This window comes from Cyprinodon variegatus, unplaced genomic scaffold (assembly GCF_000732505.1).
Source record: "Cyprinodon variegatus isolate N-32 unplaced genomic scaffold, C_variegatus-1.0 Scaffold11, whole genome shotgun sequence".
NCBI lineage: Eukaryota > Metazoa > Chordata > Actinopteri > Cyprinodontiformes > Cyprinodontidae > Cyprinodon > Cyprinodon variegatus.
The window spans coordinates 172265-198307 of NW_015150464.1; the positions used below are offsets into that span (position 1 = coordinate 172265).

The following is a 26043-nucleotide window of genomic DNA, read 5'->3' on the forward strand; positions in this document are numbered from 1 at the left end:
GCACACATAACTGAGACTGTGCCTTTTACGGTGCGCCTTATAGTCGTGAAAATACGGTATAGACACTGAAAAGACGTTGCAAACTGAATTTTCAATGCCTTTTCAAGGATCTGAAAATTACGGCTTTTCACCTTTAACTTTTCAACCAAATGTAGATGTTGTTTGGACATAAATCACGTTGTCTTTTCAATGCGCTTTCTACCAATTTTTGCACGCTAAAAGATTTTCGACTGACAGTGGCCAGGTAGAGGGGAGTTCTCCCCATGAGACTCAGCGATCACTCAGGATAAACAGTCGACTTGTCCTCTGTTTTTACCTGTTATACTAATGTTTTTTGGGTTTTTTTTTGTCTTTCAACATTTTTATTAGAATACATTACTTGGATTTAATCAACACCATTGGGCTACCCCTGTTTCAAAGACCAGAAGCCGCAACTGCTGGATAATTCCAATTTCAATGCAAGTTTTTCTATCCATCTGACAAGCAAACTTATATTACTCATTCAAAAAACAATAAGACTCTTGAAGTACACACTTAAGACTGTAGCTTACCTCCACCCTGAGGGAAGAGGTGCTTTACTCTCCTTTTTGATGTGAACCATGACTTCAGGCATAGATGAGCTTACTTTTTGTATTATCCTTGCTGATTGACAATCTGCCGCAAACAGCTGCATTCTACATTGAAGGTCATGGTTTAACAGCACAAACAAGACCAGTAATTAGGAGCAGATCGAGAGTCCATCCATCACTGTGAAATAGATGAAGAAACCAAATCATCTGGAGCAATGTATTAACCCACCTTCTATCTCCTGCTCTGTCTAATTTTAATGAATGCAACATGAAAGCAAGCAGAGGCACTCTGCACTCTGGATCATACATTAAGACCAGACAACTTGTTTTGCTCTCCCCTCCTGTGAGCTGATAATAGAGTTGGGCTGAACAATCATGACACCATGAATTAAACCGATAAGGGATCCTTATCTGAGCTGTTGTTGAAGGCAAACAAAGCATAAGAATCAGTGCCTGTTTGAGGCTTTGGAGAGCAGACACCGCCGGCCCCCCCTCATCAGTGTCACTTTGAGTTAATATTCCAGACAATCTGATGTTACACAAGATCCACAGCAGGGACTCTTTGGCAACACGCAGAAATAAATACAGAGCTCCACTGACACTGTGCGATTCTTTTCACATGCAGGGCTGGTAGAAGCTGCATTTTTACGCCTAATCTATTTTTAATCCCCCCCACCCCAACAAAATCGCTTTTAAGGCTTGTCACCCGCCTTCCACAGCTGTCCTTTCAATAAGCCTAATGTCAGTGGCATCAACAAATCCCTGCCATGCTGTTTCTCTCTGAAGTGGATGACAACTCGAGCTTGTGAAGCACAGCCCTTATTCTCCAAAACTTTGGGGAGCAGAGTTTTATTTCTGTGTATCTCATCCAAAGATAAAAGGTCCCATAGAGCCTAAAATATCTATTTGAGAAGGTATATAGTATACTGTACTTCTAATTTTTGACAAGGGCTATTGGTCACAAAGAGAAAACTAATAAGATGCTCAAATTATAGGTAATTAAAACGAGCTTTGACGGGACTTTGAAAAAGAAACTTTGCTAATATGTCACACTTAAGAGAATCTGAAGATTATTAGCGGTGCAGCTGGCAGCCTAGGCTGCGTTTGAACTGTTCCAGGCATCATGATGCCGTCTGGAGATCTGCTTTTCAGCAGGAACATGCTAAATTAGTAACTCACTGGCTGAAAGTGTACAAGTCATTACCCTTCAATTAAATCTCTGCATGATTCCAATAAGGGATCATGTGACACTCCCTAATTCCACATAAATCTAACTTGAGTTAAATGGGTGTTTCATCTGGCCGGTTTTAAATCCCTAACTGCTCTCACAGGCCGCTTCACACTCTGAAGCGAGCTACTGGCCCATAAATCTGAAGTAGTTCCTCCCCTTCAATCTTGATGTTAGCTATCCGTGATGCTCTAATCACTTTCCTCAGCTCATTTTACAACACTCCCTCCTTGAGGAGCCATTATTTACATAATCAGACATCTCTGCAGCTGTCATCTGTCCTTCTGTACGTCGAAGAGGTTGAATTGTTCTCCTCTGGTGGTGTTTGATGTGGTCTTCATGGGAATGAGTGTATGCTGCAGTCCAGCTGTTATGAAGAATATATGGACCCTCTGAGGGGAGATATAACCTAATTTTAATGTTTCAAAGGCATGTAAAGACCAAAGGAATTTAAAACCATAGCTTCAAAAGGAAAGATATAGCAACAAAAACAATGTAATCAAAAATTGAAACCATTTTTAAAAGAATAACATTTTTATTACAGGTGAGTTGCTTTGCTAAATTCTAATAACAAACTAAAACATGTAAAACTATGTATAGTTTAGAATTTTGAGGGATTCCTGAGCATGTGAAAAACAATCATTATACATCTCAATGTTATGATTTGTTGTAATTGTAACAATCTAAGATATGTTATTATTTAAACTGCAACCTGACAAAACCTTCTTGGTCAATTTTTCATTCTCTTTTGGACAGTTTTTTCCCCAACATTTTTGTGACTACAGTTCATAGTAACCAAGTGCATTTGTGCTGCCTGAAAGAGGACCTGGACAAAGATGCACTTCTCTTCAGGAAAACCTATACTGCTGAGATTATTTCCACAATTCCATATGCTTTTCTCAAAGTGCACATCTTCTATGACAGGATGTCAAACTTCAGTCTTTGGGGGCCGGTATCCTGCACCTTTTAAATAAATCACTGATTCAACAAACCTAAATAAAATGGCTTACCTCCATAAAAACCTAAAATGGATTACCTCATCAGCATGCTCATGATCTTGTTGGATCAACTACTATTATCTGGAAGGTAAAATACATGAACCATGTACAGACACCCAATGGTGCATTCACAACAAACATGATGACATTTAAGCTTTTACATCAGTCAGCCATGGTAGGTCGCTCGACTTTTTGCTCATACATGATGCAAAAAACCTGCTTGCTTCACCGCCTCACCTTATCATCTGATAGGAGTTTCTAACTGCTAGTCAGTTTGTTGTCTGTACAACTCAACATGGTAGACCGAGAGGAAAATAAGTAATAAACACCCAGTCCATACCCAGTTCAGGGAGTCCAAGAGCTTTAAATGGATCACAGTCCCTTCAAAGACCTTAAAATCCTTTTTTTTTTTGGGATGGATTACCTGGTTACATGGAGGTAAGGCAAGGAGGCACTATAGAGCTAAAACAGGAGTAGCAGGAGTGCAGAGCAAGAAGCAAGGCAGAGAGCACCAGAGCTGGGTAGAAGCAGTAACCAGGGGCCTGCTCTGGAGCTACAAGAGGAGAAAAAATGATGAACAAAGTAATAGTCCTTTTTAAAGTGGAAATTAAACAGTTAACCAAACTAATATAATTCCCAAGATTGAGTCTTACTATTATAAATAATTAATGCATTGCCACATGGGACATTATTTTGTGAATTAAGTTAGTTGACTGGTGACTGTCATTTCTTCCTTAAGAGCTAAAAAAAAAAAAAAATTAAATGTCACCTACAAACTTCTAAAGAGCATTTGCTACTTCATTCTTTAGAAACAATATTTTTCTATCTTCTCTTTTCATCGGAAAAAAACCCTTTGTCTACTCTGTGTCACCTTACGTCACAAACACAACCAATCCATTGGTGGTCACCTCTGGAATTTAAAGAAAAGTTTAGATTTTCGAGCTCTATTGAACACATCGCTTGGCTTCCTCAATTAGTTTTGTTTGCTCCCATTGCCCTTTCTTTGGCCTAGTCACACCAACAGCTATGATATATGATCCCATTGCAAATGTTAACATGGAGCCTAGGCAGAAGTTCAACTGAAGAAACGGATTACTCTCCTACATCCACCTACAACACAGCCAATCAGCTTTGAACCACACCTCCACGAAAGCCAATCTGCATCTTAAAAGGCCTCCAATCTGCAACTTGTCTGCTCCTAGTACGCAGGCGGTGGTTGTGCTGTGTGACTTCATTCAGATGACCCCGTTTCGACCCCCCTCCAGCCCCACCTTCTCCATCGTAGCTAAAACTTCATCAGAGTGTCATTCCTCCCGGACTCTTACTGCATTCCGGATCTCATTTCTACCAGTCCGGTAGAAGGCCGCCATGTTAAGCCATGTTTCCTCCCAATGGGGAATTTTTCCTCTCTACTGTCACTTAATTCTTGCTCATCATGGACAGGTTCTCTTAACCTGTGTTATTCAAATTGGACATCCATCTTTCACGTTCCTGAGTGAAGCTCTAGTATCAGCTCACACAGTCCACTGGATCTCCCCATAAAGCTCAGCATACCGTCTCGCTAACCAGCAGTTTACAGACTGAACTTCATCTATCTCCACTCCACCACCAGTTTTAGTCCTGGGGGGGAAACAGCCCTATTCTTTACTCCTGCTCATGCATATCAATCAAAATTCAGTGCTATGTTTCCTGCCGAGATCTGAGCGCCAAAGACCAAGTAATTGTACCAATAAATTTCTTCTAATTGTCTTTTCATTTCATGTGAGTTTTTCAGATTGAAATACCAATAGTCCTTGATCTAGCTGCTACTGGTTCAAATCATGTCTTGGTGACCTTTGTTTCATCCCCACCACTCCACCCCATTTTCTGTCAGTCTGCTTTTAAATAAAGATGACTAGTGTCAAAAATAAAATAAAAAAACTACAATGATGCGAAAAAATAAGGTTACCTATAAAGTGGCAGTTATGGAAAAGGATCACCCTTGTGTCATCTGAACCCAATTGGTCGATCAGGATTGCATTGAGATTCCTGCCAGTTTGATTGAAGTAGTTTATATCCTTTTTTCCAGTGTTTTTATTGTCATTACACTGTCACAAGTACACAGCAACGAAATTAAATCTGCATTTAACCCATCTCCTCGGGGAGCAGTGGGCTGCCATTGTGCGACATCCGGGGAGCAGTGTGCTTCAAGGACCTTTTTGCTCAGGGACTCGGAACCTCAGGATTCCAAGTCCAATGTCCCAACCACTAGGCCACCACTCCTCAAAGCAAGCTTTAACATGAAGGGTCTTGCCTAAGTACCCACACTGGCAGCCTAGCTTGGATACAAACCAAGTCTTCCTGTTTGCAGGATGGGTGATTTACCACCGCTAGCCAGGTGCCTGGAAAGTCTGCCTGGTATAAAAGCTATAATTTGCAACTATTGGCTAGACCTCTTAATATACATAACCAGGAGATATTGTACAATAATTTTGATTGAGTTTGACTGTGTGCTATTTGGATCTGAATCTAAATAATCAGATTAGAATTGATGGAAACATGAGTTTTAGGTTAACTGGCATTTCTTAATCGTCCTTAGGTATCAGTGTGTGTCTGCCTGGTTGTATGTCTTTGTGTGTCTCTGTGTTGCCCTGCAACAGACTGGCAACCTGTCTTGCCCAGAGACTGCTGGAGATAGGCACCGGCCCCACCATGACCCTGACAGAATAAGCGGAGAAGATGGATGGATAAGGGACATTAATTAGAACTGAATCTGGATGTAATTGGATCCTGTCTGCTGAAAAAAGGACAGAAAAGTTTGATCTTTAGAAAACTTTGTAACGTAGCCCTTTTTATCACTGCAGAGCATTGTTGCCTTTTTATACATTAAAGGGTTTTTAAAAATCAGCACTTAAAACTCTGTAGATAAGGATTTTATAGAACGGTTCATTCTTTTCACCAATGAAAATGGCAGAGAATAATTATTATTAACTGAGTATTGTAGATTGATAAAGCTTTATTTACTTTTATAACTCAGTCTAAAGTTATTTTGTACTAATTAAACAATACAGCTCTACATTAGAATGTAAAACATAAACTATAAAAGTTTTATGGAGGGGAGAGAAAGAAACTGTAATGTGTTTATAGCCCAGACAGCATTAAAGGTCATCAGCTAAGTCGTTGCCGCTCTCTCACCCCTGTTGAGAAGCAAGAGCATGTCCTCACTGCCAGACTGCTCTTTGAATTATTTACCTCACACGCTGCTGGGTTATGGCTGAAATTTTTACAGTGCGACAGAGCAGAGTGCACCGTGCTTACTTGGGCACAAAGCAGTACCCATAAAAAGAGAGAAGCACAAAGAGGCGGGAGCGGAGGGAGGTGTTGTCTGTCACCAGAAAGTTGCACTCAGCAAGTTGCTTTACAAGAGCACTCGCTATGCACTCTGATACTCACAATGTATTGTGTTTGAATGACCTAGAGTCTGTGCAAAACTAGACTGACCTCCTCTTTTCCATGAAGAAAAAAATAGGGAAGTATCAGCTCCAGTTTTAATGTCAAACAAATTCTTTAAACCAATTTTACTTACAGTGTTCTGACTGAAGCTAGAAGGGAATCGACTACAGCTCCTGAAATCCGCAATTTTCCTTGCATAACAAAACGTCACTTAACAGTAGAGAAGGGCAAAAAAAAAAATGGAGGAGTTGTTCCATTTCATCTACAATATCAACTCTGAAAGAAGGAGACAAGCCTTGTACCTCCGAAAGCCACCTGTCAGAGCTAGTATGGCATTCGGTGTGATCACATGGACAGCCTCGTCAATAATGTTCCCCACGGCCTGCGCCTCCGCTTTACTGACAGCCCTGGAGATGTCTCCATAATGCAGAAAACCTGCAGGGAAAAGACCACATGGTTATTAGTCTGGCAGCTAGCCATCAATCACAGCCATTTGCTCTGGGGAAACAGGGAGTCAGTGTGGATTAAAAGTATGGTAGAAATGTGATATGCTCCACTTGCTGATAGAAGCCGACTAACAGCGTGCACAAGACTGACACAAGAGGATTACAGTATCTGCAAACTGTTCCTAATTATAATTGATGCATTGATGATTATCTCATTTTATGCATCTCACTTTGCATTTTCTCCTGTCTTTGTGCCACTTAAAAAGCACTTAATTCTCTTTTCTTTTCCACAGATGAACAGCTATGCACCTCCAATTAATTACAAAACCTTTAATGATTTTTCTGTCGGTGCTGCAGAAAATTAATGGGATGGCTCTTGTTTCTGCTCAGTAAAGATTTCCAGAATACAGCGAGGCGATTAGAGTTCAAAGACATTTTCCACATCAGAAACCTATATTATTTCTCAGCTCAAAGTGGTATGATGGATTGTGACCGTTTTGACGGACGTGTCTGTCAGCATTCTAAACTATTGAAAGGAGTTTGAAATGAATGGCAACCTGTGAACACTGCAATTTGAGGTTTTCAATCATCGAGTCATGAAGGTTTACCGTACTGTATGGAGCAGCGATTTCTGGAAAGTTAGTTTTTCATGTCTATTTGATTTATTACCCTTTAGTGTCTTAAAAGCATCTATTCACTTTTAGTCCATAATCATAAACCTCTTTGCCGTTAACAGGATTGTAGGAATCAAAGTATAACATCTTTAGAAGTGTTAGGATACACATTTTTGGCTGTTTTGATAAGAAAAATTGATCAATAAATAGTACTATGCTCTTTTATTGAGCTTCATTGGAGTAAATTCTGACATTACAGCAGCTAGAACACAAAGTACAAATAAAGTCATTAAAATAGCATAAATAAGGTGTTTTATTAATTTTTATTTACCTCTGTGAGCTTAAATACTGTAGAAAAGTCTACAAACATGTTATATAATTTTGGGCTGCATGTCCTTACCGACTTTGTACATCAAGGGGGGGAAAAATGTCTGCATATTTCTTTACCAAAACAAACTCAGGCTGAGTTACACTAAATAAAATGCATCAGGGAGAAGCTTTTTTTTTTTTTTTTCAAATCTTTACAAAAATTCTCAATCAGACTTCTAACACAGAAATAAGTTTTCACTGCAATACTTTGGTTGTCCATAAGGAAAACTTTTAGAGGTTTCCTTTAGAAGACATTCTTACATGTTTCTCTATTCATCCATCTTTTAACTATAAGCATATTTCCTTTCACTACTTAACAATAACATCCCCACTTCATTATGCTGCCATCACTATGTTTCATCGTAGGAAAAGACTGCTTTGGCTATGGTGTACATTTTGGGAAATCCGTTGGTCTCAGGAAACAAGTTGTCAGGTCTCAGGAACAAAGTTATTAGTTTCAAGGTATCATTTTATGAATAAAAATTGAAATAAATTTGATCCGATCTTGTTAAAAAGTTAAAAAGTCAGGCCTCAAGTAAAACATTGTTAGATTTTGAGGTCAAAGGAAAAAAAGTCATCAGGTCTCGGGAATAAATCAATCAGTTCTCAGGTCAGAAAAATAGAATTCTCTTTTATTGAATCATTTAAAACTTGACCAACTGAGCAGATATTTGAGTTTAGCAAGGCTGCTCACCTAATAACTTATCTAAAGTGTATTGTGAGTTTAAAAACCATAATATATACATTGCTCAAAAAAATTTAAGGAACACTTTGAAAACACATCAGATCTCAATTGGGCAAAAAATCATGCTGTTTTTTCTACTGATATGGACTGGGTGATGTGTTAGGAACAAAAGGATGCCACAACATTTGATGGAAATGAAAATAATCAACCTAAAGAGGGCTGAATTCAAAGACACCCCAAAAATTACAGAGGAAAAAATGATGCGGCAGGCTAGTCCATTTTGCTGAAATTTCATTGCAGCAACTCAAAATGGTATTCAGTAATTTGTATGGCCCCCATGCATTAGGAGCATGCCTGACAAAGTCGGGGCATGCTCCTAATGAGACGACGGATGGCGTCTTTGGGTATCTCCTCCCAGATCTGGACCAGGGCATCACTGAGCTCCTGGACAGTCTGAGGTGCAACCTGGCGGCGTCGGATGGATCGAAACATGATGTCCCAGAGGTGTTCTATTGGCTTTGGGTCAGGCGAGTGTGGGGGCCAATCAATGGTATCAATTCCTTCATCCTCCAGGAACTGCCTGCATACTCTCACCACATGAGACCGGGCATTGTCGTGCACCAGGAGGAACCCAGGACCCACTGCACCAGCATAGGGTCTGACAATGGGTGCAAGGATTTCATCCCGATACCTAATGGCATTCAGGGTGCCGTTGTCTAGCTTGTATAGGTCTATGCGTCCCTCCATGGATATGCCTCCCTAGACCATCACTGACCCACCACCAAACCGGTCATGCTGAATGATGTTACAGGCAGCATAATGTTCTCCACAGCTTCTCCAAACCCTTTTACATCTGTCACATGTGCTCAGGGTGAACCTACTCTCATCTGTGAAAAGCACAGGGCCAGTGGTGGACTTGCCAACTCCGGTGTTCTGTGGCAAATGCCAATCGCGCGCCACGGTGCTGGGCAGTGAGCACAGGGCCCACTAGAGGAGATCGGGCCCTCAGGCCACCCTCGTGAAGTCTGTTTCTTATTGGTCAGTGGCCCGCTGGAGGTCATTTTGTAGGGCTCTGGCAGTGCTTCTCCTGCTTCTCCTTGCACCAAGGAGCAGACACCAGTCCTGCTGATGGGTTGTAGACTTTCTACGGCCCTGTCCAGCTCTCCTGGAGTAACTGTCTGTCTCCTGGAATCTCCTCCATGCTCTTGAGATTGTGCTGGGAGATACAGCAAACCTTCTGGCAATGGCACGCATTGATGTGACATCCTGGAGGAGTTGGACTGCCTGTGCAACCTCTGTAGGGTCCAGGTAGCGCCTCATGCTAACAGTAGTGACAGTGACCCTAGCCAAATGCAAAACCGGTGAAAAAGAGTCAGAAAAGATGAGGAGGGGAAAAAATGTCAGTGGGCTCCACCTGTAAAACCATTCCTGTTTTGATGGTCGTCTCGTTGTTGCCCCTCTAGTGCACCTGTTGGTAATTTCATTGACACCAAAGCAGCTGAAACTGATCAACAACCCCCTAAAAAGCCCTGATTAACAACCAATCCCTTCTGACCCTTGATGCAAAATTTTGTGATGTTAGATGTTTTTACTTATTTAGCACAGTCAAACTCAAATCTCTGCTTGGTTGGTCAAGATTTCAAAAAGTTCTCTGTTGTTTCCTGACATTTTAAGACCTGATAAGTTTCTTCTTAAGACCTCAGAACTTATTGATTTTTTTCTAAGAATTGGTAACATATATCATGAAACTTGGTTTTGGGTTGGCTTTATGCCCCCTAATTTTGAAATACTTACTTTTGTTCTCATCTGAAAACAGCACCTTAGTCTTAACTTTACAATCATGCTATATTTCCTTCTTTTTAGGTGAGCAGTAATCTCCTTTTAGGTTCCTAATAGAGCCATACTCTTCCCATGTTCACATGACTGACTAAACAGAGCTCTGTAAAACATTCAGGGTTTTGTATATAGTTTTATTTGTCCTGTATTTTATTATTCTATATCTTTTAGAAAAAATAAAACTGCAGCTAACTAAGTCTATATAATTAAGCCACACTTTTCAGGTTTTTATTGATAAAAAATAAAAATATTCCCTTTACATCACAATTACCAATACATTACTTTGCATTGGTCACAGAAGATTCTGATAAGCAGCATTTCAAAGTGTTAAAATGTTTCATACAAACCATTTTAAACTCTTATTTGATCAAAAAAGAATAAAAATAATAACAATAATATTGGATATACAGACTTACTGTAAATGTAATGATTAAGTTTCTTTTGACTGAGTGTTTTTTGGAAGCAATTTTGTGTTGAATTCCCTGCTCTATAATTTTTTTAAGTGTTTTGCTGAAGACGGGGAAATTGAGATGTACCACTCTGCTGCATCCGGTTTAGATGAATGCTGGGCTCTGCCAGAACATCGCTGAATGAGCGAAGCCCTCTGCGGTACCACTTCTCAGCTGTTTTTGGTCCAACCCCAAACACGCTTGTGAACAGCTGGAAAGGAACGACGTAAGGACATAATCAAGAAGACATTCTCAGAAGGGGTTCTCTTTCGAACATTGGAGAGTTATTTTTGAGCTCATTACTGAAAAAAAGAAAAATCAGCAGCTGAATGAAGTTAGTTTTCATTTACCAACCTTGAGGGTTTGACACCTTAAATCAGAGAGTATTTTCTCAACCTCAAATGAACGTCCATATTGAAGAATCTCCTTTAAAACATAAAACCAAACGTTAGAGATAAGCAATGTTTCCCTGGCTTTTATTTCCCATCTGCTATCAGCAAATGGCTTGAAATTGCTGCTCATTTGAAAACCATTTCCACTTAAATCAGGTGTCCTCATTTCCATTTTGTTTCCAGAAATAACATCTTTGTTGCTTTGAAACCCCAGATTACCATCGGTTTAATGACGATCGTTAAATGCCCAGGGTGATGTTTTCATCAGGTTCTATTATGCGCTTCCAAACAACTTTGCTCCAAATTAAATCGTCTGCGCTTCCACTTTAAATGTCTTCATTGTGTGAGAGTGGAAAACCAAGTTGCGGTAACCTGGTTAATACCTGTCAGCTTAAAAAAAAGGGGGAAAACAGCATTCAGACTGATATGTTTTTCAATGCTGCAGGGCTTAGTCCGCATTTTAAGCATGAGCATAAAGGAAAGGCAACCAGCATGGATGAACTATTGATCCAAAGGTTGAGACTGTGAGTACAGAGCGGGGTGCAGCAGCCTTCATTGCTCAGCGAAGCATCCAACCGTCCACCTCTGCTTTTCAAGCCTCCAGCTAAGGCCAACCTCAAACAAGAGGATAATGCTTTACCACACTTCCTGGTCCCATAAGATACAATCCTTTACAAGCACAGTTTTTATGTTACGCACAACCCGTTCAAGCTAACTCGGCCTCACTGCCACCAAACTTTTATGTTAATGTCCTTTTTAGATGTTCAATATGTGAAGAGGAGCTGATAGTCCAATATTCAGAAGCACATCAAGTATTTTGTTTTCTTAGCTCAGTTTGGTTTCACTTCGTTTTTCATGTCATGTCATTTGTCTTGTTTTTGCGCAGCAATCTGTTCAGAGAGACAACACTGGGACAGAAGAGCTTTCTGTGTGGTTGGCGTCTGCATCGTAGACAAACAACAAAGAGGAGAGGTCATCCACAGACTGTCTAATTTGGTCTCTGCGGCACATTTATGTTACTTTGTTTTATAATTCTGCCTCGGCGCTGACAGCTCTGACAGATCTGGAGGCTTGCTCTCAGACCTGCTGTGATGATGTTAGGTTTAACATGTCAGAAAGTTGGATTGTGTGCTCACCCTTCTTTAACTTTTTCATCTGCAGGGACGCTGCACTGCCTCCATGTAAACTTTCTCTGACAACCTGCCATGATGTCTGACCTGAGCTGGAATAAGGGAGAGAATGAGGTAACTTGGCTGATTTTTTCTGCACAACATCCAAACACATTTGTCTGTTTACCTCCAAGCGTGTCATCCAGGTATAATATAGCCGTCGCAGGTTTGAAATTTGTAATGAAAGAAAACATCAACAGACACTGTCAGCTACATTTGTTGGAATTTTTTAAAGCTGTTTTAAAAAATGCTTGTTTTTAATTTTTTTTTTTAAAGCAGCAAGAAAATGTGACAAAATACGAAGACATATTTTAACCTTATCCTGAAAATATCTTCACTTTGGGACAAGAAATGAATTTATGTTCAATTTTATTCAATTCTATTCTGTTCTAGAAATTATTTGTTAGGTGCAGAAAATATATTAAACCAAGAAATAATAGTCGTACAACTATTGGAACAAAAACAACCGTTAAATAAAAAAATAATACAAGTATTTTTATTATTAATGCTTTTCATAGAAAGAAGGATAATGCCAATCATTTTGTTGATCTGTCCATAGCATTGGGCTTAGCATTGTTTCTATTTCAAATGTGTGGAAGATTGTCAATATTCTGCTAATGTAGAGAAAAATCATATTTGGCCATTCCGATGTTCAGTACATTCATTGCTATCAGCTTTCCACTACCACTTTTAGGCTTCTTTGTCTATTTTTACTACAAATAATCATTTTAATCATGTGAAAAAATACACCGTTGTTGATACAGCCCAAATAACACATCCTAGAGAAAAGAAAGTGTACTAACAGAAAATGTTTAATTGTTGCAAGTTTACTTTTATAAATACGATTTCTGTAATTGTAATGGCTAATGGAAACAAAGCTTATGTTGGGCATAAGAAATATAACCCTGATTTTTAAAGGTTCACTAAGAATTGTCATGAGAAAAAAAGTATTTACCTATTCACTCCTAAACGGGGATCGATGGATTTCACCTAGTTGTCATTTTATTGTATCTTTGCAAAGAGAGAACAGTTCATAATACAGCCCTTATTGCATGGTAATCAGCCCTGTTCTGATCTGGGCAGCGAAAATAGATTGTACAAAAAGGAACGGTTATGAGATACAGGGCAGAGCTGAGGACTTTCTTCTTATCAGCAATGAGTAGGAAGTATTAAAGGTAGTGGAGGATTTTCTTTTTCCGGGTGGATCATCAAAATAAGTGGTCCTCCTAATTGTCAATTGTTCAAGTTACACGTTTCTGGGCATGCACACTTTTAGGGGTATATGTGTGGTGAGCTATAGTTTCAGCCAGTCAGTAAAGATCATATTTCTAACCGAAAATGACCAAGTGTCGTAAGAGAAAAAGTGTCTACGAAGTGTATGAGAAGAGAGAAACAAGACCAGAGTGTTTTTGGGAGATTCTTTCAGGCAGTATCTTACATATGCACAGGTCAGGCTTCCCACTGATGCCTCAGTTGTGAAGTTTCTACTCGACAGGTTTAGTTTGGCATGCTATTTGGAGAAATCCATTTCACATAACTGCAGTTAAACGAGGAGAATTGGGCTTGTGTTCTCTCTTGAGCGCAGATCGAGGGTTGTGCATGTGCAAATGGAGATGGTGGGTCTTTGGGAAAATCCTCCCCTATAACTTTAAGAGCATGAAGGATCAGTGCTAATAAAAAAATAGTATTACTATACTCATTACTCCTTATGTGCACCAAACCTGCTATTCAAGCTACAGGTGCCCCCTTATCTTTTTTTATGTAACCTTTTATTAATATTTAAATTAATATGTTTTTTGTAAGTTTATCTGTCATACAGATGTATGCCATGTTTTTTTTTTTACTTTACTGTGTATCCATGAAATGAGATAAGCTCTGTATGTATTCTGCATCGGATAATGCCTTATCATGAAAACTTAAAAAATACAAAAGCAATACAAAGGCTAGAGTTTGTAGATTCATTTGTTTTGTTGTTAAGTCCTGAAATGTCTCCTGTCCCACAGTTCCTTTTAGCCATGAACAACATCTTTTGACTATTCCGCTCATTGTATTTGATATAATTATTGCATGTTTTTATTTTTTCTTTATGTGGCTTATGTGCCTTTTCATCCTTGACTCTGCAATTGCGCAGCAATTTTTTTCCCTAAATGACTGTAATTATAGAGCTCTTATTTGTTTTATAGAGTAAGAAACTCAGACATGAGTAATAATCAAAAGGTCAGCTGCACCTTCATTTAATGTTAATTATTGCTCATTTTATTTCTGCCTTCTTTCACACAGCAACTCGTTGACACCCTGAACATAAAAGTGAAGGTGTATTATACTTCATAGTGAAGTAAATATGTTTCAGCTTAATTTAGTTGATTTATTATGGGCTGTGATATGTCAAAAATAATAAATGAACTTGTTTGAATTGTTAGACATCTTCAAAAAGATATTTTGCTAACATACTAATAATTAATGTTTTTATTATTTCATAAACTGTGAAAAAACGCAAAAGTTAAGATACAAACTGGTAATGATAGTGATTCAAAAATCCTGGTTCTAGGGGCACATTTTCTTACATTTTTTAGGTATTTCTCTAATGGCACACATTACTTAAATGGACGGGTGAATGAAAACCTTATGCGGAACTAGATGTTATGCTGAGGAAGCAATGTAGTAATTTAAATCAGGCTCAAATTTCAAACAGAAACATTCTAAATCCTTCAGGGTTTGCTTTGCTGCTGCTTGGTTAGTCAAAGACAACCGTAGAAAAATGATTTAAGAAGGAAAGCTTCAGTTCCTACCATAGTCTTTCTTTAATATCTAATTCTGTAGGTTAGTTAAGCCACTTAATAAACCGAGGTACCTCTATCTGAGCTACACATTTGCTTCCTTTGTATATATTCGGGGTTTGTGTTCTAAGTTAATGCCTGAAATGAAAGGTAGACTTGAATATAAATAGGACTTTCAGGTATTTATATCTTTGTTTTGCATTTTCTCATTTAAGGATCCATAAAAATATATTTGCCCCTTACTGATTTATTCAGTTTTTCCTTTTAGCCTTACTTTTCATATCAGAGAAAAATACCAATTAAAACAACAATGAAATATTAATTGTCTGTAGAAAATCACAATTACTAATATGTATGTGGTTTAGTACTTATCTTTAATAATTTTACAAACCGAAGGTCATATTTTACTGCATAAAACATCTATTTCTTTGGTTTGCACCCCTCATTATCACCGGCTGAATTATGCTATAGCAAAGCCGGTAATCAATCTTCTTTTTCTATTCGGATTTGATTCCTTAGTAAATGAGACTAAACAGAGGAGTCGACCTTCCTCTGAAAAGTTGTGTTCACAAATCACTGCTGTCCTTTTTACAAAGTGATCATCAAAATCAAACCTTTTTATATTTTATCACAAACCAACATTGTATTGTGTTTCGTTAGGTTTTTGGATTATTGTAAAAGAAACTGAAAGGATGGATGGTTTGTATATATATTTTCTTCAAACTGAGTGAAATCTGACTGGGCATGTATTTGTATTCAGCATCTTTTACTCTTAATGAAATCAATTTGTCATCAGAATGTACCGTATAAGAAAACAGTTCTATATACGACAAGAAAAAAAAAATCACACACTCTGTTTTCTGAAGGTCCCAAATGGTTTTATAGTAAAATTAAGTGAACAAACTACATTATCAAGATACAGCAGAGAGATCAGGGAGAGTTAAAAAAGAAAGACGAAGGCTCCCCTGTAAATATACTATAACATGAGTTTGGTCCTAAACTGAGCAGTGGAAAAGATGAGCATTGATCAGACAAACAGCCAAAGGCCTATGGCAGCTCTACTGGAGCTGTAGAGATCCAGAGTTCATGTGATGTAAGCTTTTGACAGGAATATCATTAACAATGCAGTTCATAAATCTGAGTTTTATGGAAGAGTTATAAGAAGAAAGCCATTGTTAGAAATAAGCCATATAAAGTTCCATTTGTAGTTTACAATACTGTTAGGATAATTATCATTGATGATGTGTGAGTTTATTATTCCTCAATATTAGCTGCCTGTTGCTTTTCAGAAATGATGTTTTCCCCAGTAGTCTATCTAACTAGGCCAGATCCTCAGTCTGGCTGTATACAGTTATAATTTTCATTTTGTACGTGGCAAAGATTTGAGAATGGAATGAGAGCGGTGTCCTTCAGCTAAGAACAAAGTGTGATATTTTGATAAGTCTGGAGCCATGGATGTCTCCTGATCTGCAAAATGTGAGAATATGGCAAACTGCAGTGGTATGAAATGCTTCTTTAACTGTTAATTGCAGCCACTTCCCGAGAAGTGAGCCTGGTTGGTAAGCAGCTGCCTTCTGTAACTCTAAGCTACTTCTCTGTTCTGAGTAAGATTACAATTTTGATCAAAATCTGTTGTCATGTCTGCTGGTTATTTAATACATAAACGTTACGAAGTGTTATTGGAAGAGTTTGTCCCGAGTGATCTCTATTCAGGAAAAAGAATTGGAGAGAGAAAGCTTCAAGGTGAAGACAAAGAGCTTTCCTTTAACAGTACAAATAACCAGATAAAGTACACACTGGGCATAGGGATTAAGGGGAATTTTTTAGCCCACATTCAAAACCATGTGATATAAAAGGAACATCCTAAACACACCATTGCCATCATCCCACTACTGCCTTTCTTTAACAGTAAGGGGGAAGCTGATCAAAGTCAGTGAAAATTTGTTAAAGTACATTCACACTTTTGGTCTGGTCCATGCATTGGTATAGGGAACAGACCGAGTGATGCAAACGCACAAACTCACACAGAGCTTTTCAGATTGTGCAAAACATCGTGCAGGTGCAACAGATTATTTTGGGGACTGAATTGGCTGAGTTCTGCATTAACTGAGAAAATAAAAATAAAGATTAAGAACACCTGTTTAACAAGGCTTCTGTTGTTATTGCTCCTTTCCTACTAAAATCTAGCACTTCATTAACTCTACAAGACATTTTCAGACTGGTTTCAGATTCTACTTTCAGTCTCTAAAATCTAGCAATCAAATTGTTTTACCAGTTCAGTATCACCAGTTTCTCTTGCTTCACACCTTTTCTTCCAGTCCTGTTTCTGGGGTTAACCTGATAGGCCCATAACCTTCAACTGTAGCCAGATTTATGCTACCAAAATATATTTCTGTAAAAGTTCAAAAAATATCCACTGGACATGGTTTCCAAGATTTGAAGACATTTCTCCACCTCTCCAGGAAGCTTTCTCAATTCAAATGTCTGGATCCTTAGTGAGTTTGAGTCTTTATATAGACAAGGCCTTGTATTGCTTGGAAACATGCAAATGGTAACCGATGAGTGGGTTGTTTGGTTCCATTGTTAGCCTGCAATATCTGAAACCTGTCTATGATTCTGAAGGTTGGTCATTAAAGGGGGGGATTGTCGTTAAAGGGGGGGATTGTCTCTGTAATACCTGAAACCTATCTATGATTGTTAAGGGTCGTCGTTAAGGAGGTATTGTTCACTGGCTGGAGCGGGCAGGTGATTTGTTCCTCTGTGATGGGGTGGGGGGTGTGGTGATATCTGGAAGGGATCAGCTCTATAACTGAATTGTACATTTTTGGAAGCAATTATACCAAAATATAATTGTGAGACTACAGAAGCATCAACTTGTGAGGTGGACCTCTTAAGACCAAGGGTCCGTTTTCCACCTAATACCCACTTATAATTTAAAGGACATTTCTTAACTTGTAAAATGCCTAAAATGCTAACTCCTGGTATCAACCAACAGAGCTGGAGGATGATGTAGATGTGAACATTTTAGAATAATAATTGCTCTGGGTCTTAGAAAAGTTAGGTTTAAGTAAAAATTAATGTCACACATTTGATTTCTTTATTTTTTTTAAATGAAGCCATGCATATATTTCATTTCATGATCCAAACAATAGTGTACTGTTAGATAACAAAATGTAAATTGGATAGAGAAACTTTTGGAAAGCAGTGAATATATCAAAGTTAAATTAGAACAGAGACAGAAAGTTGTTTCCTGGTGTCTCTCTGTGCCTTACCTTCATGACAGCCTTAGTATGTTCACCCAGGCATGGCAGGTCCTGTGTGGCCTCAACACACTGCACAGCCGAGGGAAGACTCTTCAGGACAGAAGCAGCCCTCCTGAAGGCCAAGCACCGTCCCTCAATGTCATTGAATTCATAGTTTTCAGCCAGAACTTCAAATGCGTCCTAAAGGAATATAGGTAAGGACAAATTAAGGAAGGTTGAAGGATAAAGCAGAAGAGGGTAGAAGGTTTTTGTCCTGTAAAATATAACATATTAAGAGTCATGATGATTTAAAAAAGAGGGATTTATAAGAAAAAGAGATAGAATCAGGTCAAGCAAAAATATTCCAGGTGAGTATTCACTGCACTCAGCCATAAAGGAAGACTAGACACAGATAACTGCACGCTCCATTTCACTCCTCTGTCTTCAGTCTGTGTCTTTTCTCTGTCACTGTTGCTGTCTAGGACTCTCTGAATGTTGCTTTTCTTTTGGATGACCACACAGAGAGATCCATGAGGCAGCATCCTGTCATTTTGCTAGTATTCATACAAAAAGGCCAAAGTCTGGGCCCAAAAAAAAAAAAGATTTTTATACCGTTGTGGTAAAAAGAAGGTATACCCTGTGTAATTCTATGGTTTTAAAAGGTCCTTCAGTTGTTTTGAACATATCCTGGGGTGTACATAACCATACTGTACAACACCAATTCCCTGTATGTCATTTTTTATTTAACTTTTCCAAAAATGGAAAAGCTAGAAAAGGAGAAAAAAAAAATGTCTTGCGTCAAATTGCTATGGTTTGATGCTTCCTCTTTGAGCCCAATGCATGATTTCTAATGGAAGCTACTTGCAGATTTTACTATTGATACTTTCTGGGTCATTTTAATTAGCAATTTATAAAAGACCTTGTTGTTTATGACACATTTTCCTTATAAATAGCCTGAAGAACCAGGGGTTAAAGTTTCTTGGTTCTTCAATTTTTAAGATGATTTTGTTTCTTTCGAAAACTAATAACAATTTTTGTATTCGCTTTGGCCGTTTAAAAGCTTTTTCCATTTGTTTACTCATTTTCTCTTGCAATTTACGGTCAAGAAGGTGTTAAAAGCATTTTCATCAGGTGGAGGTAAAAGGACTGTATTGTTCCTCAGTGGACCAACGTCTTTTCATCTTTTTTGATGAGATAAAATGTTGCATTTCATTTAAAAATTAGGCTCCCATGGCTGCTAGAAGAGAAGAAATACACAGAAGCAATGGTACTTGAGGTCAATTTTAAAATTTCCACAGCCAGAGATGATTGCTGGTAGTGGTCCAAATTCTGGACAGCCCTTTATAAAGAATTTAAAAGCACTACATGTCGCCTTCTGCTGACAAACATTTGAGAAGGGTTGATTTTATTTTGCAGCAGGAGATGAAACTTCCCCACACCGTGTCAGTGAAAGCACCAGTAGGTGCTTTAATGACTCTGGTATCACTGCTCCTTGGTGGCCAGTAAAATGGTCTTATGGTCCAGAGAAGATAGGAGACGATGGACCCATCTTTGCAGGTGATAATGCTCATTGTTAAAAGAATCTCTGCAGAACCGCAGACTAACTACCTTCAAATAAATATGTTTTGATGCAGGAATCCATGCCAAATAAGCCCGAAGACAGACTTATTCTGTTCAGGGCATGGACATATTTTTCAAGAGGCTCAACTTTTCTCATCAGAAAGAAGCTGATTTGTTGTATCTTGTAAAATAAGCGCAAACCCAAAGGGACACTGTCAGGTATAAAAAGTATTTCTAAGATAGAGCACATATAGAGGAGGTTCAAGTTACATGCTATTCCTAAAAGTCAGCGCTCACTTCAGAGGAAAAGATAGCTACACAATATTGATTTAAAGCATAGAGTTGGAAATAGATATCAAGTAAAGTTATTAAGATCTAGCTATGTTCATGTTCCTCCCCAAATAAGAAATAAAGGCTTTTGACAAAAAGTTATAATTCTGTCTTTCTCCAATCTGCAGCTCTATTATTATGTGATTTTTAACAGAAACATTCTTTGTCTTCTCCCCGGTGTTATGGGATCTTTTAAAATAAGCCATCTTAGTGTGTTTCGGCTCTGTTTCCTTGAACAATTTTGTTTTAGATTTATCGTTAGCTTCAAAGAACATAATGTCCTCCCTGTCATCCACTTTTATTACAAAACCTTTTATGATACAACAAAATCTGCCGTGGAAATCTGATTTTTCCATTTATAGTTTCTGACAATTTTATTTTGACATTTTACAAAAAAATATGTTTTATTCTTAAAAAGGTTTGACAGTATATCTGTGCAGTCCTGTTAGACTGAGATCAAAGACTTCAGATGCTAAAACAGTTGGACTAAATGATTTTTCAGTACTTCACACAACTAATTATTACTGACATAAAGCAGTGCTCCCCTGCCTCTGAAGCACCAAGGCTTGTCTATGCAGTCTAATTTTTTTTTTTGCCACATTAACTTTGTGAAATCTCTTTACATTTTAAATTTTAGAAAATAGTGTTTCATTATCTTACAACCTTTTGCATTCTTTACCTATATCATAACAAAACACACAAATAGCATCTTTGTTAGTGGTAAAAATATTTAAAATGAAATTATAAACAAAAAGCTAAATAATAATAAAGGTGTATATGGTGAGAACATAATTTCTAGTTTGCATTAATTCAGGAAGATTTGCTTTATTAAAGAATGCCTCTCAGCTGAAAACTACAATCAACAACTGCAGAAAGCATCAATATACTGGCAATGGGATTCCCTCTTTCTGGTACTTAGTCTAAATATTCTTTAAAGCTTTAAAAAACAAATATTCCATTACAGTAAAAGGCTTTGGTTGATGGAGAAATTTTTCTAAAAGATCAGCAAGGACTAACAAATGAATCATTATTAAAAAAAATCATAATAATTTTTTTTTGCGATCACTGAGTCCAGGAGTGGTAATTTGTGCCTAAATAGATAATAAATAAATAGGTCCGGGACGTATAAAGTCAACAGGGTTGACAGAAGTTGGTAAAGATGTCATTGTTGGAGTCTGCATTTTTTTTTCCTACTTGCTTTGATTCTGTTTTATTTTCCTATGTTTTAATCACGTAAAGCACTTTGCATTGTCTTTGCACTGAATTGTGCTATACAAATAAATTTGCCTTGCCTTGCCTAAATACAGTAACACCTCCCTCCTGCCATCTTCCGGCAGTGACGTCACGGTACGGTAAGCCTAGCTCCATTCTTTCCGCTTTACAAACAAAATCAATGGGAACTATTAGACTCATCTGCAAACAACAATAATTGTTTAAGATTTCCAGAGGACTTCACCATTAAAATTCACCAGAGCTATAGTGAAACTGACAACGATTTGGCATTGAACTGCTGGCCAGAGAAAAAACAAGTAATATGTAGCCAACATTTGGAAGAAGAATGTTTTCAAGATGACTTGCATAATAGCGCGTTGTGACAAACACCAGATACAGCACTGGGACTTGATCAACAGCCGATTCCGCACCGTGACGTCACAAACCAGTAATTCAATTCAATTCAGTTTATTTATATAGCGCCAAATTCACAACACATGTCATCTCAAGGCACTTTACAGTTCAACCAGATCATCCAGTCAAATTGATACAAAGTTTTCTATCTAAGTGAAACCAGTTGGTTGCATTGACTCATTGACTTAAATACAATCCTTCACACTAAGCATGCTTGTAGCGACAGTGGAGAGGAAAAACTCCCTTTTAACAGGAAGAAACCTCCAGCAGAACCAGGCTCAGTGTGAGCGGCCAGTAGGTGGCAGTAGTGTTCTTTGACAAACATGGATGCCTCCAGTAAAGAACATTCAAATGAAAATTACTCTTAATTGAAAACACTTATCATTTATAAAACAGTATGTGATCATTTTATATTTTTTAAAGTACTTTCAGAAGTTTGAATTCTGAATATGAGCAGACTTTTCCTTTAAAGAAAAACAGCTAAGATTGAGCCTTTTGTGTCTTTAAGTCTTTAAAACAGTTGGACAATGTCTACAGTTATTTACATTACCTGCAGTCCTATGATCATAAACTTGGATTTTTTTCTTAATGCTACTTGGATATTAACATATTTTGAACCTCCTGTCAAGGAGAATTTGAGGGAGCAAGAATAAGAATTTCAAAGGGTAAGTCTTTCTTTTACAGCCACTCTCACTCTGTCAGTAAAACATGCGATTTTCTCATTTTGATGGTTAGGACCGAATGTTTTTTCTTTGATCACCTGCAACACACCCAACTATATTTGCACGTGCAATCGCATTTTATTTTCAATGCAAATTAAGCTCTCCTTATTCATATCCTCTAAAGATCAGGGCCTAAGTGGTGTCCTAATAGCAGACAAGGGTTTTACTGAGTACAAAAGTAAAAAGATAAACTTTATCAGAGATACAAGTCAAGATGGCGAGTACTGTATTTACTTAATGCTGGTCAAATTATTTATAAGGTAAATATGCAATAGATGTCATTTTTACAGCACCTTTCAGAACATGGATCACAAAAATATAGTAAAGAAAAATTTTATCTGACAACATTAAAACTCAAATCAAAAGCAGCTGCATAAAATTGTACGTAATATGTTGCTCCACGATTGAACTCGTGGGATAAAATAAGGGTAGAGCTTTTTATTCTGTATTAGCAATGCGTTTCGTTCTCTGTATCCACATGAAGTCTTATCAGTTGGGGTTTGTTTCTTCTTGTTCAGCATTATCTCTGAGGTTAACTTTAGTTTACTCTCCTCAAGACATTGAGGTAAGCAAAGGAAAGCTAACCTATGAATGATTAGGGATTATTTATAAGACACACAATGCTGGAGAAAAAAAATCCATGAACCAACAAACAGCTGAATCGGTCCATTGATGCACTATGCCTGAATAACAAATAGCGGATGTGGTTAAAAGAGGACTGAAGTTGAGGGGAGTGAAATCCAGGGCACAAACTAAGCAGAGTTCAACTTCTGCACATTTCCTCCTGGTTTTCCTCTCCTCCAGCTGAGCACAGATATGAGGTCACTGCACCACCCGTGGTCCAGCATAGACATGCAGCTTCAGGTCAGTGAGCTGCAGCCTTCAGTCCTGCTCACCCCAGAGAGGCACTGACCCGTTTACTGTTGCACTTGGGGAGAAAACGACCCTTTACATCACACACACACACAAACAGCTGGGCTCTCTTCACAGCATGCAACAAATAGGAAATTCAAGCTTGTTACTTAACAGGTTATAAGGCTGACTGGTGTTGAGCAAGGGTTTGTAGGAGGGTGTCTTATGAGCATGTTGCAGAGATGTGTTTAGACTAAAAGTTTGACACCAGCTTCCGTACTACAGGGTAAAATTGGGGCATTTTTGATGGGATTGAATTATCTAGTGCCCTAATAAGCTATGGTTTTATTTTCTGTTAAAGATAAGATATTTTCTATCCCATGTTTTCCAAATGAAGCCAATAACATAATGTTAATAAGGAGAAATATGTGCTGCCAGTTGGTCCAAGAAGACTGTACATCTGTCACACACACATTTTCTCTACTCCAGTCACCATATGCACATATGGATTGTGTAAATTAGCAAAGTTTCCACAACTATTGCAGCATATACCTTCATTAGGAGCGGTAATCATATTACACAGCCTAAGTGAATAAAAAATAAATAACTACTTACTTTTACCTGTCAAAGTTTTTAAATTGGCACTCTCAGATGGGAGATCTTAATAATGAAACCATATTTGACAAAGTGTGAAGCAATCATCAATTTTACAAAATTGTCTCAAACTTCTGTAACACTTTGGTGGAAGTAGAAGAAACAAAATGAGGTGGGGAAATAAGGCTTTTCTAACAAATTCTTAATTTTAATTTAAAGGAAAAATATTCAAAATTCAAACTTCTGAAAGTGCTTTAAATATAACATTATTACAAACTGTTCAATAAATGATAAGTGTTTTAATTAAGAGTAATTTTTATTTGAATGTGCTTTACAGGAGGCATCCATGTTTTAGTTTTAGTTATAAATAATGATCCATTGAATATTCCTTGCTGACCGGACTTTCCCTTTAAAGAAAAAATTTCATGGCAATGTTTAACTGGATAATTAAAAAAAAAAGAATTAAGTTCCTCAAATATTTGATTGAAAGCTTCATTTTTTTTTTACCAATATTCTTATGAGGAAATCAAACTAAAGAAAAAGAACTGTTGACTATTTCAAACAGCGTTGTGTTGGTAGACCATTTAAAAGCATTGACCAAAATGTTGTAGAGAATAGAATAAATAAGACTGGAATCTGTGGAATTGGCCTATAGTGGTTCAGCTCTTTTTTTGAAATGCTGAAATGTCTTTGTATATTACGATTGACACTTCTTGGAGTTCAACCAGGCTTAATTTTAGGTCTGAAGCAATTTAAATCTTCACATGAAACTGTTGTTGTTCAACATTTTCTACATCAAGAAGCTGACATGATTCCTGAGACAACTAAGCTGCAGGTTAGTCACTGAAACAGATAAACCTGTTGAACAGGAGAAAATAAAGACAGCATTATAATATCTTTAAGCCATTTGTGTGTTGGAGGAAGAAGCAACACCATCCATTGGACTTGCATTAAATATGTCCATGTCTCTTTATGCTAGGAGCTCCAGAAGTCTTTAAGGGAGCAGAGAGTCTTCTCAGTCTGGTTTAAATTTGAACAACTGAAATTTTGTCTTGCTTGTATTTATTAGATTTTTTTCAAACGCCTGTCTAGCTCAAGTGGTAAGTCACCCGTCCAGCAAACAGGAGGCCTGTGTTCATATCCAATCTTAGGGGTATGAGCTGCCAGTGTGGGTCCTTTGGCAAGAAGTTGCAGTTTGGATTTAATTTTAAAGCTGTTTTAAACTTTATGATCTTGTGTCTAACACTCCATCAAATGTAAAATGTAATATTATTGTTTTTTATTAGTTAAAGAACATTTTAAGATTTTAAGAATTTCAGTTTTAAAATTGCACTGCCCTTATGTTTTGCTTGGTATTTCCACACAACAAATTAGAGATCAATACATGCATAAACTCTCTAGAGTTTAATAGGCATATTTTCTTTGAGGATTCTTTTTTTTTTTTTCATTGTAATGCTTTTGATCTGCACTCACCAATTTACGATGTAAACTGGTGTCTAAAGATAAATTGCTAATGGTTTATATATTTGGTTCAAAGAAAAGTTGTGCCAAATGTTGCAATATTACCAATGAGAAAATGTTCATGACTGCCATTTTTTATCAAAAAAAATGTTGAGAGACCCATAGAAAGTTATTTGTTTCTGATTAGGTTTAGCTATTGTAAAAAGACATTTCTTGAATTTGTAACAAAAAATAAAACTAATTAAACATTGTTTACTAAGTTTTTTTTTAATGAATGAAGCTCTGAAAACAACTCAGTCAATATAATTGTTTAACCAGTAGAAAAACAGATCTTCCTACAAACAGGCGATCATTGAAGTTTTGTCAGCTGTCATGCTGTTGCAGCAGCTATGTGGTGTTAGTGCTCAAGGCTACAGATCCAGCTTGCATGCGCTTATCTGATTAATGAGCAGATAGGGGTCAGCAGGGAGGCTCGGTGTGTAGGGACATTGATATAGTGCACCCATTTACCCCCCACCACCACTTTATAATGGACAGGCCTTTAAGTTCTTTTGTTTTTTTTGCACAGTTCCCTGCCCCTTTGCACGTGGAAAAAGAGACGCAGCAAGGAAAGCAAAGAACTAAATGAGAACACAAGTCTATAAATGAAAGGTTGATTTCGTTCTTGTCTAACTTTATTAATGTTGTTCTTG

General features: G+C 37.7%; 1 protein-coding gene across 2 annotated transcripts in view; it reads right to left on the reverse strand.

The window, feature by feature from the left end:
• Positions 1 to 26043, reverse strand: part of dntt (DNA nucleotidylexotransferase) — a 139016-nt gene that overhangs the window by 83353 nt on the left and 29620 nt on the right. For both annotated transcript variants that reach the window (XM_015380549.1, XM_015380541.1), the window contains exons 4-7: positions 18237 to 18407; positions 10981 to 11052; positions 10714 to 10837; positions 6530 to 6662 (exon numbers count right to left, since the gene is read on the reverse strand). In XM_015380549.1, the coding sequence (XP_015236035.1) occupies positions 6530 to 6662; positions 10714 to 10837; positions 10981 to 11052; positions 18237 to 18407 (500 nt within the window). The remainder of the gene's footprint in view (positions 1 to 6529; positions 6663 to 10713; positions 10838 to 10980; positions 11053 to 18236; positions 18408 to 26043) is intronic.